At 44.2% G+C, this 14,483-nt stretch overlaps 1 protein-coding gene across 1 annotated transcript; it reads right to left on the bottom strand.

The window, feature by feature from the left end:
* Positions 1-886: 886 nt before the first annotated feature.
* Positions 887-9,683, bottom strand: LOC133018565 (neurabin-1-like). The gene is made up of 18 exons (XM_061084959.1): positions 7,950-9,683; positions 7,173-7,305; positions 6,617-6,737; positions 6,429-6,533; positions 5,784-5,874; positions 5,546-5,698; positions 5,255-5,308; positions 4,742-4,842; positions 4,422-4,550; positions 4,187-4,274; positions 4,027-4,096; positions 3,743-3,879; positions 3,415-3,644; positions 3,242-3,307; positions 2,700-2,904; positions 2,404-2,502; positions 2,066-2,254; positions 887-1,252 (listed from the first exon to the last, which is right to left on the bottom strand). Exons 1-18 carry the CDS (start codon positions 9,681-9,683, stop codon positions 1,019-1,021), a joined length of 3,939 nt encoding a protein of 1,312 aa, XP_060940942.1. The 3' UTR covers positions 887-1,018.
* Between the last annotated feature and the right edge of the window lie 4,800 nt (positions 9,684-14,483).

Raw genomic sequence — 14,483 nt, 5'->3', positions numbered from 1 at the left:
AGATGGTCCTGCTGTGGGAGCGTTTCTACAGTTTTTGTACATTTTTTAAGAAATGTTTTGCAGAATTGTGTGTATTTATTCTTTGTGAGTACTTTATTACGTGCTCTTCTGGCCAAATAGTCATTCAATGCTTACACAGGTGGCTGACAACTAGATTGCATCCACCCCACGCAAATTGTAACTCATCTCTACAGAGCCTCTTGGTGTCGGATCAGGTTTTTGTATGTTGTGCTTAAGCTGCCTCAGGTTGTTCATTATAAAACTACAATTCATCCTCAGTTGTCAAATACTCGGTTTGTAAAGTTCCATCCATTCCTCTGCAGAACTTACTGGCTCTATAACAGGAAGGAGGTGAGAGCAAAATAAAACCTTTTTCCATATCCATTTGTTCTGTGTTATTGTTCAAGGTCTAATTGATCTAGAGAGAGCATACCTCCACCAAGGGTAACACCCCATAACGCCATTTTAAATAAAGAGGAAAAACATTTCCTGGATCAGCCCGTGTATCCAGATCTGCTCCAGAATTTAATGAACTCTTCCTCCATCCATCCACAAAATGTGGTTTGGTAGATTGAGTAATCCTAGGGAACGACAAACAATGAAAACAAAGCATCAGGCCAGCGGTGTTTTCAAAAGTCTGTTTTAGGGGCTTGAAAAATGAAATGAATGTGGATGTTACCTGTGAGTTTAACACAACTGCAGGATGTTAAAATAATTATTTATTAGAACATAAAAAAGCATTTACAGCAAATACCTTAGCGCTTTAACAAAGCATCTTGTTAAATATTAAAAGACACGATAACTTAAAGTTCATGAAAAAAAAAATACACTAAAATTATCACAAACACACACTTTACATTAAAAGATCAATAACTGCTGTGAGAGGAAACTTTGGTGCAGAAGTCAAAGTCTGAAGATCTTTGTTCCCTAAATGAAAACCTAACAGAAAATTGGTTCAAGTGCATTTCTGAGAGTCAGACGCTCCCTCATGCTGGTGGTGTATCCAACGTCCCCTTCTTTATAAGAGGGACTCAGTTCGGACAGTTTTACCACTGCGCCCGACGTCCTTTACTGACTTCTCCTCCATTGTTGTTCTCACGCTCTCCTTTTCCAAAACTGCACTCTTCTCCTTCTCCCTTTTTTCCTTCAGCCTCTTCTCCTCTTTCCTCTGTTCCTTCTCCTCCCTTTTTTTCATCTCCTTGAGCTTTTTCAACATTGCCGACCGGTCACTTCGACTGCACACGCCCAGAGCCTGTGAGAAGAGAGTGGATGTGTGAGTAGACGTTCAAGGATGCAGATTAAAATTTTCCACTGCAACCGATTCCTATGATCACATTTGGCAACAAACATGGTTCAAGCCCACTTAAGTAGACTATTTACTACCAGTTAAGACACGCTGATGCACAAGGATGCCCGTCAGCATTGCTATACAGAGTACTGTGTTCCGACTGATAGGCACAAAGTGAATGCATGATCCCCTTAGTTTTAAACCTGGATCGTGGGACTTTAAACAGCATTTGGTTGTCTGATTGGTGTCGGAGCAAAGTAAGCAGTTAAAAGTTCTTAAATACAAAGTGGAGCCAGAGCCAGGTAGAGATTTAAAAAGTGATCAACAGAATCTGAAATTCTTCAGTGAATGAGGAGAGAAGTGTTGTTCAGCTGGGACTGGAGCGATGCGTTTCCTACATCAAGTGTTTCTAAGAGACTTGCTGCTGCAACTGCTGCTGCTTCAGTTTCCTGTATTTTGTCCAGAGAGCCAAGCTTAGTACATATCTTAGGAACAATTCTTTAAGGTTTTAAAAGGATCCTTATTTGTAAATTCAGCCAACTCAACTTGTTATATATTGATGTGGCCTCAAATCCAGTGGATCCAGTCACTGATTGTTTTTAAAATAAACTTAAATTACATTTCCGGACAACTAATTAGCTGCATTTTGAGCATACATTTTAATTTAAAAAGATAAAAAAACAAATGAAACATGGATATTGCAGGAAACAAAATAAAGGAAAATAATAAGAGCGATGTACATGATATATATATTCAACATGGTAATTTACTGCTCACCTTGAGTTTCTCAGCGTCCATATTGAGCAGCTGTGAGCCGTTCACTCCTCTGGTGGCGAACTCGGACACGTGCTGATCCATGTTCATGGCGACTAACCACAGACCGACCTGCTGGTTGTTCCACTCCAAGAGGGGTTGACTTTGCCACTGATTGTTGTTGTTGGTGGGAGCTGGGTCATCGTCCAACGTCTGACAGGACACCAGAGACGAGGACAGAGTCAAATGAGAGGAAACTGTAGCTAAAGAGTAGAGTAGCTCAGGAGGATATAAAAAGGACAAGGAGTGCGCTGTAGGGAAGGAAGTAAGCAAAAAGGAAAGGAAGGGAGGGATAGTCTCACCTCGGTGGAGGAAAAGGTGAAAGTGTAAGAGTGTCCAGAGAGGGAGTGATCAGAAGCATGACCCACCAAGCTGGAGCGGCCCACTGGAGAGCCAATACTCTGGAACCGAGAAAACAAACCTGGGCTGCTAGCACATGTCACATCTATTGCATTCGTATCCATGCAGTTGGGGTTTATTTGAAAAAGATCTAAAGAAGAATCTACATCAGGAAGTGAAATGAGAGGGGAGAGGATGTCATGCAGAGGAGCGTGGGAGTTCTAAACACTGCTTTAGCCACCATGAAGCCTTTTCTTACCAGATCTCTTCGTCCTGTGGTGGTCAGGTACGGCAAACTGCTGCTGGACACAGACCTTAGCCTCTCCCTGCCTCTCCCCTCCTCCTCCTTCTCCCTCCCTCTCTCACCAAACCAGGGAAAGGGCAAGCAGGAGGGCATGGAGGTGAGGGAACCCGACAGAGACACTCCAGAGGGCTCATCCACCAGGTCACCACATGACCCCTTGCTAGAAGGCAATGACGACTTTTAAATTTCACATATTTTAAGCAATTTCGAAAAAAATATTAGGACATTTTTTATTTTGAGTGGTAGGAGGTTAAACAGGTCATGGATATAGAAGAAACTGTCTAAGTTTCCATCATGCTTTAATATAGCTCCACATCCTTTTCTGAGGGGTGTTTGTGCATAAATTAAAATGGGATGTAAAAGCAGTGGGAAACTGAAATAGATAAAATATTTTGGATCATCAGTTTTAAATGGCTTTAATGACATTCAACATCAATACGCTTATTTTTGTACGACATAGACGAGGTTCATTTTGTGCATGTGTGACGTTATCACACCTGTTGACCATGAACCTCCTGCTGCGTTTTTCACTCCTCCTTTTGCTGAGAGACTTGCGAAGGCCGCTGAAAACAAATCAGTGATTGAAAAAATATCTCAAATTTATCAAGGATTTTGGAAAACAAGCAACTTAGCTGTTGGGTGACAGCAGTGAGAGACAGAGACCCCACACCTGAAGTCTGGAAATCTCCTTTTCGACTTTCTCGAAGCGGAGCTCTTGCATGGCGAAGGAGTGACGGTGTCTGTGATGAAGACGGGAGGGGTGGAGACGGAGCTGGTGGGAGGACGAGGACTGAGGGTCGAGAGCGAGGACGTACTGGACAATTCACTTCTGCTGCTCCTCTGTACCAGTGTGGGAACAGACAGTGACTGCCTCTCGAGCCGTTTCTGAACTTCATCTTCCTAAAAAGCAACAAGAGACGGGCGTGGGGACGACTTAAGGGTTTGACAGTTTTTGAAACAGCGAATTTAGTGCCAGGTTTCCTGGTCTGTCCACTCACCGGTTTTCTAAAGCTCTCTCGTAGTTTGTCTCGTGAGGGCGGGGCTCGCTTGGATTTCTGGGCCAGCTGAGCTCTGGCTATCTGAGCACTGGAGTCGAGACGCACTGTATCGGGGACAGGAACATACCAGTGTGGACCTGAGACAAACGGTTCCTTTTGATTGGTTAGAAGCACATTTTGTTTCTAGGTTTCTATAAAAACAGTTCAATTTTTTCCTCTTCATTTGGCATTACGTCATTTCAAAAACTGAAATAAACGGTATACTCAGTGACACAGCCACGTACCTGAGGCTGAAGAGTCCTCAGAGTTGTTCTTTCTTTCAGCTCCAGGCTCTTTCTTCTCAAGCTGCGCTATCTGTGACAAACAGAGTGACAGACGGTGTGAAAGCAGAAATGGCAGCCTCAGTGAAGTTAATCCATTCAGGATTGAGAAGTCCCCTCTCACCTGGATTTGCAGCCTTTCAACAGTGTCTCTGTGCTGCTCTTCTCTCGCCTCCATTTCTCCCCTCAAATCCTCCTCACTCTCCTTCTCTCTGAAACACATTGTTTGAAAAGTTAAATTCCTGATCTATGGGGGGGAATCTATTGAATAAAAGCGTCCCTAAATTTCATTATCTTACCAAATACACTTCAGTAGTTTTGGAGTAATGGATGACACACTGACAGATTTTTATAAATACCTGTGCTGGTATTCTCTGACCAGTCTCTTGGCTTTGCTGTATTTGATCTCCAGGCTTTCTGATTGGCTCTGGGCATCGGCCAGTCGCTGGCTCACAACCCTGCACAGTGTCTGGGCCTCCTGCCAATACCTGATAACAGAGGGACAGTCCATTATTACGCTCTGAAAAACTAAAATTATCTGCATGATGTTACTCTACATTTTGCAGGCTCCAAGCCCCCACTCTGTGTACTTTAAACCTGAAAGCACATCTACCATGGCAAAACACTATACACATACTTTACACAATAAAAATAGAGCATTGCCTCTAGAGCATCGTACTTCTCTAGCTTTTCAGACTTCTCCTCTTCATCCTCTGCCCTCTGCTCCAGCTCGGCCTTCTGACTCTCCCAACTCTCCTGCCGCTCCTCCCATGCCTTTAACTGAAAAACCCAACATGTTACGCAAGTCTTGATATAAGCACGTCTACAATAAATAGGGCTTAATAAAAAGGTCCAAAGGAATATTCAGTATATGTCGTCGATCCTCTTTGCCAGTTTCGACACAACAAATTAGGTATTCACTGATCAGTTGGATGGAGGAAAGCCAGATTTCTGACTGAAAGGCAACCCAGTTATGTCACAGTGGTGATTTCTTCAAGCAAAAGGCAGAAGAGCCAGGCTGACGAGGAACATTGTTGGAACATGGCCCGTGTCCTAATAACTCCGAGCCCAGCCACCTCGCCCACAGTTAAATGGGTCAGACTGTTCTAAGAGTGGATGCGAACGTGTATTAAAGTGAGTAAACTTATTGTGTGTGTGTGTGTGAGATTTCAATCTCAACTGAGTGACCTACCTTTTCTCTAGCGTGGTGAAGTTGGGCCTTTTTGCTTCGTAGATTTGACTGAAGCTACAGAGATTTAAAAAAAGAGGGCTGTGAATTATAATGGATCCTTTAGGATATTTTCATATGGACGGAGAAACTATTACCCATTTAACAATATAAGGAAGGGATAACACAGACTAATATCTATAGCTCTACATTATAAAACTGCAATGAAATTAATGCAAATATAATTGCTTTGTCTTCAATTCTAAAAGCCTCCCTTAGTGTGTTTAAATGAATGTCAGAGTTCACGTTGAATACCTGCTGATATTTGAGGCAGAGCTGGTAGTTGTCCAGACCGGAAAGAAAAGACAAATCCTCCTCTTCATCTTCTTCCTCCTCTTCTTCAGCCACCCAGTCCTTTTCTGACACGCTGACATCATAATCACCATCGTCTCCGCCTCCTTGTTCCCTCTTCAAATTTAAAAACAAACAGTAAATAGTACAAGCAGCCATACGGAATTCTTCACAACTCAAACTCTTCATTTAGAAAACACACCTTTCTGGACGTTTTATCCATTTCCAGGCTTTCGTTGATGAGTCGTGCGACCTCACTCTGCACGCCTTCTCTCTCACGACCAATCACAAACCTGCAGCCGGAAAAAGCGAATAAGTTACAGCTGCAAGCAATCGACACTTCCCATAATGCACTGGTAGATGCATCTTAGGGACATTTTAGCTCGTCCTAGTAGCTAAAGCAGAGACTGCACCTATTACATCGATGACATGCAAGGGAAGCATATCAGTGTTTTAACTCAACATCAACACTATGGTATGGTTTGGAAAATGGATGGTATTAATATAAGTACACATTATACTGAGTGTAGCTGATCCACTGGCCACTAAAAACATCCGTTGGAGAAAAGTTATATTTATCTCACTTCCATCGTTTCATCTTTAAATAACTTCACTTCCTGTTTTAAAGGAGACATATCAAACACCAGTACCAAATTAGTTCTGATACATAGCATCTAAATCAGCAGTGAGCATAGTCTCAGTCTTTCTCCCAGGTGGAAGGAATTTATTGAAGTAGGGCAAAACAGTACAAGAGACGGTCTGCTACACGTGTTCAGACAAAGCAATGCTGTGTCATGAAGAATAACAACAATGCACAGGATCACCACAATGTGACTCGGTAACTCACTTGACGAGGCCGGATGTGTTTTTGAGGACTGTGGCTGCAAACAGCTGGGAGACTCCGACCAAACTCACTCCATCCACCTCCACGATCTGGTCATTCACTTGAATCCTAACACACACACACGGGATAGAGTCACATCGGTGGAGCCACACTGAATCCCCACTTAACTAGAGCCTGATGCTGAAATGCACCTTCCGTCCTTCTGCGTTGCTCCTCTTTCAGTTACTGTCTTGACAAAGATTCCAAGTTTTTCCAGTCCCTGGTCGGCACCTACACCCATTCCTATGATACTGATACCCAGACCATCATCTCCTGAAAAGGGACAGAGATTAGAAATGTATCCTCATATCAACATTAGTCATGGTAGAGTCTGCTACTCAATAAAGAGGCATAAGATCTGAAATGAAGAGGAAACACATCAACAGAAACTTGGTGCTTAAAATAAAGTGAGAATATCTCTGTGTTTCACCTATTTCATTACATCAGTCTTGTATTATATTTGACATACAGCCCAACTATGTTGTTTGGTTTGAGTATAAAGGCTCTACCTTGTTTAGTTGCAGCAAATGACTGTAGTGACATGACTGATTATGCATAAAAAAGGTGAAAAAAAATACTGCTGTATCATAAATATGTCACTAAATTTGACCTGTTACATGATTTTGTTTTTCTTTCTGGCTTCACATGGGGGCGCTGAAGTGCAAATGGCCAACAAAACACACAGAAGAAAACAGAGGGACACAAAACCTTTCTCTATCTCCACTGGAAAGACGTCCATCCTGTCCACTCTCTTCTCCAGCTCAAATTCGGCCGAGGCGGACACTGGGTCAATGTCCTCATTGTGTCTGTCATAGTCTGCGTTAGAGTAGGTGCTGTACACCTGGAAGACAGCAGTCAACATACACTTAAAAAAATGTTTAACACTGCAACAGCCACAGCTTACATCAACACTGATGCCAAATTCCGGCCTAGTGCAAATACTGATTTATGCATTGATAGCAAATCCACGTGGAGCAGACTGTAAAGAGAACCATCTGCAGCTATTGACACAACAAGACACTGTTTATGTTGGAAAATCTGTCAGCGAGAGTGCGAGAGAATCAGAGTGAGAAATTCGCAAAGTGCAAAGATATGAGTGACAAATCTCAGTGTGCAAACACAACTCCCATGTGCGACTTGCTGATATTACACACTAACCGCTGCTGCTGCAATAGTTTGCAATGAACAGGACCAGGCTGCGTTGTGTTTTTGTTTCAAGGCAGCTCTGAGCTAAGTGCTGACAGACTGAAGCATGTGGGATCTTGCCTACTCCCCCTCCCTTAATGGATCAGAAACATGGCTCGGGGCTAAAACGTGTCTTATATGGACTTAAGCAGCAGCTGGAACTGACAGTCGCACAAATCTGCAACGAAGAGCCTCCATAAATGCATTGCTTTAGAGACAAGTGACCATGCAGCTGTTAATTCACTAAATATCAGACGCTGAAAGCCTTCATTTGTGTTGTTTTCTTAAAGATTTCCTTACCTTGATTGGCTCTGAGGAGAACCTGACCCTTCTCTTCACCACGTCTGGTGAATCCTCATCGACCTGATCAGGAACACCAGGAATTTCCTCATATTCTGATAAACACTGATCCTCAGCGTTTCCAAAGTCCCGTCTTGGTGATGTTAAATGTTCTGGAGGACATTTGGATTCCCGATCAGACACAAAAGCCTTGTTCTCAATCCCACAGATTACCGCAGATCCTGTCTTGTCCTCTTTGTCATCGTTTCCATCGCTGCCTCCTCCACTCACCACATGTTTCACCTCCTCTTCGACGTGCTCAGACATTGTACCTTCACCTTTTTGCCTTTTCTCCTCATTTTCAGACGTCTCCTCCTCTTGACTTTGCACAAGTTCATCATTCCCCTTCCTTTCAACTTCCTCATCAACTTCCCCCTCTTTCCTTCCAGCGCCTTCTCCCACTCCTGCATCTGTCATTTTCTCTGTGTTGTCCCCCTTTTCTGTTGACTTCTCCTCTTCTCGTGCAGTGAACTCCCCGTCCTGCTCCTCCCTTTCACCCTCCCGTGGTTCATCCACCTGCTGATACTTGTCTCTTACACGTTCCTGCCTATGGTGTTCTTCTGAAGGAACAACTGGCCTTCCTCCTCCTCCTCCTCCTGCTGCTGCTGTTGTTTTGTCCCTCGACTCCTCAAACACATCATCCTCTAAGGCCTCCGCACCTCTTCTTGCTATTGCGTTCACATACATTTCTTCCTCCACTTTAAACCATACTCTGATCTTTTTTCGCTCCTTCTCCTCTTCGCTCCCGTCGCTTTCTGACGAGTCTGCATTTACATCGACAAGTTCTGCCCTCACTGGCTCCTCGGGGGTCAAGCAGAGGTCAAGATCACCGATTTCTGACGGTTCTTCCTCTGCCCATGCTCCTGTGGTTTCACCGTGTTTTAGAAGATAGGAGGGAGATGTGTTGGATGCCTCCGCAGGGCCAGGAGAGGTACGGTGCCTTGTCGGTGACGTGGGCGCAGGGGGATTCAGTGAGGAAATATTTATGACAGCTAGGTTTATGGATTTGTCTTCATCAGAGCCATCCTCCCTCTTCCTAATCGCATCTTCCTCCTGTTTGCCTCCTCCTCTCCCATCCTCTCCTTCTACCTTCCCATCTGCCCCCCCCTTGCTTCCCCTAACAGTCACATGTTTCGAAGGTCCTCCGATCTCCATCACCTTGGTCTCAAACAACCTCCGGGCAACGGAGAACTTCTGAGCCAGGGCGGCTCTGTCGATATCCCTTATCTCATCTGACAGGGAAGGTCTGTCCTGCAGAGAGGATTCTGGGCTGGAAGTGTTGGCCACGGTGCTCAGGACACATGAAGAGCCCATGAGTGAACGTCCGGATCCTGGGAAAGGTGAGGTCTGGGGCTGCGGGCTCGGAGAGGAGAGGGGCGGGGAGCCGGAACTCAGAACCCCAGCACCACCATCTTGTCTCAGCTGATGGCTGTCCATTTGGAGGAAGATGTTTTCTCTGATCTTGGTCCCCCTGTTGCTGGTGACCCTCCCTCTGCTGCCCGGGCTGCTGCTGGTGGCGTGGGACATGTTGGGGTCGGACAGGCTGGAGGGCAGCCGGTTTGAATGCACAGAAGAGCACCGAGCAGCAGCAGTTCTGGACCCGGCGTCAAATGAACACTTGATGGCATGGAAGTCAGACTTGTAGGTTATCCTATGAGGGGAGGCACTTCGGCCTTTGCTGTCCGTCCGCATCATTTGACAATGGAGGCCTGGTGTTTGTGAAGGAGCTGAAAAGGAGGCTTTTCAATGCGACAAATTTTGAGCAGGTGGATATTTTTATATTTGAAGATGTGCTGGTGCAGCAGAATGGCGGCAATGAGGCCAGAAATGTGCCGGATAATGGGGCTGCTGGTGATTTAAGAGGTTACTGGCTTTGTTGGATGGCAGCAGGTGACAATGGCAGACTCTGGAAACTTCATGGTCTTCAGGTCGGCTTCTCCACTGCAAACGTCTCCTGGAAATGCAAAAGTTAGAGGGAAGGTAAAGTTTTGACTCTTTGAACAGGTGAAACAGCACAGCACATTGGGGGGTATATTACAAATTACATCAAACTACAAACTATCTGAGTGACTTTATCTTGCAGTGATTACAACCCAACATGTTCTGTCCCCGTGTACTCATACTCACAGGTCTATTGGAAGAGCAGCTCCACCACAACAGTAGAACTAGCGTCACTACGTTCCGTTAAGTGAGTTAATCGACGCAGGTCTTTACGATTTACCTGTAATGAATCCTCGGCGCGCTGCTTTAAAGTGCAGTCGGAAATGACAGAGAATGTAAGTGTGCAGGTAAGTAGCAATGCATCTGCACACTGCTAACCACTACTATACAAATTAAATGATAGTCATTAGTGTTTTGCTAATTGAACTCTTACGGTGTTGGCGCTGTTTGTCATGTTAGGAGTATGGGAGTCGTTCAATGCACTAAGCTTATTACGTTTGTCTGAATCCTTGCAATGCACATGCAGATCCCCTCAATGTTAGCTTTGTGCACCCTTAAAGTATAACGACAATATTTGTGGTGCATTAGCTGTGTAGCTTAAATTAATATATAAATAATAAAGGAATGCAAAAGAGTGAAAGCCGGTGTTTACGACGGCTTGAAAGGCAACACGTCTCACTAACCTGTGTGGAGCGAGCGCGCAGTTTAAAGGTCGTGACAGTCGTCAGGTCGTAGCCTCGTTCACGGACCTTCGGTAAAAAGCAGCTTTCGGCGTGAAACCACCTGGATATTCGACTATTTAACTGTGGTATCAGAGTCGCAGTGTTTCCCTGCTCCTCTCCCGACTGCCTCTCCTACCGTAGGTGTTGTTTGTTTGCAGGCAGCCGGCGGCTCCCTCCGTCGCTGCGATAAATACAGACAGATGGCGACTCATGTCTCTAAATACACTAAGTGGATGATCCGCCGGTAATCCTGTGTAAACTACCCCACTATCAGAGGCAGGCCGGCGGGTGAGTATAGGCAGCAGCCCCGGGACAAGTTAGTCTACATGTGGACGGTTTAGTTACATCATGAATCTTAACAATATGCTGCTATATACGTCAGCCTCTTCTAGTGCAGCAGTGTAAAGTCATTTTGATAATTTAAGTAAGAATGGAAATATATAGTGTTAAAGTCCTGTGAATTTTCTGTAATAGATATTTTGGCATCATAAACTCCACATTAGATTCTGGGTGATCTGAACAGTAATGATACCAAGATCTTTTTCTCTCCATATCAGTCGATATTTATATTATCATTACTAATGTCACATTATTACTACTATTATTATTATTTTAACTTTTAAGGCTGATTTTCCCTCCAGAGTGCAGGTTGTGGGTTTGAACTCTTTTAATTTCAGAGAATGACAAGCACTTTAAAATCCCCTTCTCTTGACACATTTTACACAAAACTGAAGACCTCCATGTTCTCAGACTTTTAAATTACTTTAAGTTGTTTTTATCCACATCATAGTAGTTTTAAATTTAAAGTATTTCCTTCTATTTGACCCTTTCTTGCATTTTGCATTGTTTCCCTTTATTCTAGAGCACTTTGGTCAACTGCATGTGCTTTATAAATTTGATTATAAATCGACCTGACAGCAATTCTGAGGTAGTTCTCTTATGTGTTATACCTCATCACTGCTTACACAATGCATTATCCTTACATCCATATATATTGAGCTTTTTCTCTATTGCTAGTGATCATCAGGATTATTGATATAGCTTCATCACCCAGCTCGACGTATACATATAATCTAGCTGCACCTAACCCTATAACAACATGCATGTTGCATTCACTTACCTTTACCTGTCTTTCAGCATCAGTGCCTGCGCCGCCATCTGCTGTGAGAGCTGATACCACAGTGACAGAGGCTCCCCCGGGCTCAGAGGTAAGCTCTGTGCGACTAGTCACCTGTGAGCAGGATGCAGGTTAGTACAGTCAGCCAGATCTCCCACTCTCCATCTACCTGTGTGTGAGGCAGACGAGAGCAGTGATGCAGCACCTGCTGATGTATGTGTGTGTGTGCCTACCTGTGTGTGTGTGGGTGGGATACCAGTCGGTGCAGTACCTGTCTCTGTCTGTGAAGCTGGCTCGCATGGCAGATGGACTGGACCAGACTTCCTTGGACTGGACCGATCCGTGCGGTGCCAAAGAAGGGTTCTGCTTGCTGTGACCTGGATCTGACTGGAGACCATTGTCCCAGGTGGCACTGGGACCTAGTTGATATAAATACTGGCCAATCACAAAAGCCCGCTCCTGAATGAGGCTAACCATGAGAGGATGGGGAGGGAGGGGAGAGTGAATTTGAAGGAGAGACGGTAAATGAGGGAGTGATGTCAGGGTGTGTGGCAATGTATAGAGAGATTGTCAGATAGTGAGTGAGAAAGGGGAGGAGATGGAGACAAAGAGGAGAGAGAGAAATTTAACCTGGATTTGTTGAAGGGAGAAATATTTGGGGCGTGGCAGTTGTATGAATTGAGATGTGCAGGTGGAGAAAACAGCACATTACAGGTTTGATACTTGCTGTGGAATAAAGGCAGATCAATTTCTGTTTCCGGCCGCAGCGGTGTTGTTTAGGCGAGTGGGATGAGAAAAACACAGATCTGTGAGTGCCGTCATAAACCTCAACTCCCATTTCTCTCTCCAGCAGCAGGTCACCTTGACTTCTGCAGAAGTTTGTTTTGCTCCCTCCTCAGGCTCACATCGGGACTTTAAGTTCAATTTAGTCCCTATGACTGTCGTGTCTTCACATGCACACGTACACAGAGACACACAAAGTCACAGTGAGTCTGTGCACAGATGTAGTGTTGATCTGTATGTGTCAGCTGCAGGTGGATGGCTTAACGTGTATCATGTTTTGCGAAGCACATATTGTAATGAGAGCTAAATAATATATGTTATGCAAAGAATAGAAGACACAGATTCATGAGCACATTTGCTTTCTGTCCCCATTTATTCAGATAAACGGACAGATGTATTTTCTGATCTCAGCTGATCATAAACACTTTATATCTGTATTGGGTGCATGTCAGGTGCAACAAGAATGCCTCACAGATAATATAGATTAATGTGGACATTTCAGAGTCTGTCCACCAGAGAGCACTGACATCTATATCTTCATCTGTCTTTGAACTATAATACCATACTACCCAGTATGTTTTATGTGATATGCCTCAAGCATCATTGTGACATTTGAGATTTGTAATTCTAACTTTAATGATGCCATCTTTAAACAGAGATACTGTCTGGCAGTTGATGGTTGATGGTTGATGGTTGGTGGTGTGTGTGTGTGTGTGTGTGTGTGTGTGTGTGTGTGTGTGTGTGTGTGTGTGTGTGTGTGTGTGTGTGTGTGTGTGTGTGTGTGTGTGTGTGTGTGTGTGTGTGTGTGTGTGTGTGTGTGTGTGTGTGTGTGTGTGTGTGTGTGTGTGTGTGTGTCAGTCATGCACACAGTTATGCCCCATATGGTCGTCTGTTCAGTCAACCATATTTAGAGTTCTCCAGCTTCACGAGGGAATAGTGAAACAATTCTCTGAACATTAAAATATGCACACACACGCACACAAAGTCAGCAGTTTAAATGAGCTCTTCACAAAACAACAGCTCTGCACAGTTAGTTTATACAGTGCTGTGAATTAGACTGTGTCCGTTTAATGCGAGTTTTTATTGTTGCATCTATAAATCCATAAACATTGATACTGCCTCTCTGTGTCTGGATGTGTGAACTGCACATTTACTATTTAAAACCACCAGTGACAGTGAGGTAATCCTGTCATGATAAATACGTAGAGCGAGGCATCACAGAGTTATGGATTCAATCCCTTCCAGGGTCCAACATAATGAAATCCACCACTGTAATCCATGTACGTGCTTAAGAAAGCGGCTTAGCCAAGACATTTCAGACCTGTATGAACCTCAGATGTACATGAACACTTATTTGTTTAAAACCATTATTTCATTCTATGCTGTTATGGTCATTTTTTATTGGGACACACAACTACACCTCATTTTTAACAGTATGACGAAAACCTGCTCAATCACCCGTCAGTATTACAGTCATGCGTGCAGAAGTGCCACTTCGACCAGCTGCAGTAATGCAGGTGCAAACGTCCACATGCACATCATCTCAACAGGTTTATTGTCACATAACAATTCACCTGATGCAGCAGAACTAACTGCTCTATCAACATCAATGTGCAGCGGGAGGAGAAGGAGAAAGAGCTTGAATTTCAATAGTATGCCTCCTGCCTCCATTGTGTCTCATTCATCATGTTACAGACAACCCTTGTCTTCTTCTTACTGTCTGGCCTGCTGTGCTTTCCCCTGAACAGGATATGAACACATCTCCAAATTCCTCTTTACAACTGATGTTCTCTTGTTTCTTCTTCTTTCCCACTGTTTTTTATATGCATATAAGTTAGCTGGTAGTTTTATGCAGGGCTGAATGCGTCAAACATCCCTGCCTCTCATCAGCCCCCTCTCCGTCTTCTTCCCCTCCTTCCCCTCCTCCCTTAC

Source organism: Limanda limanda, chromosome 13, assembly GCF_963576545.1.
Source record: "Limanda limanda chromosome 13, fLimLim1.1, whole genome shotgun sequence".
In the NCBI taxonomy this organism is placed as follows: Eukaryota; Metazoa; Chordata; class Actinopteri; order Pleuronectiformes; family Pleuronectidae; genus Limanda; species Limanda limanda.
This window is presented reverse-complemented; position numbering and strand designations above follow the sequence as displayed.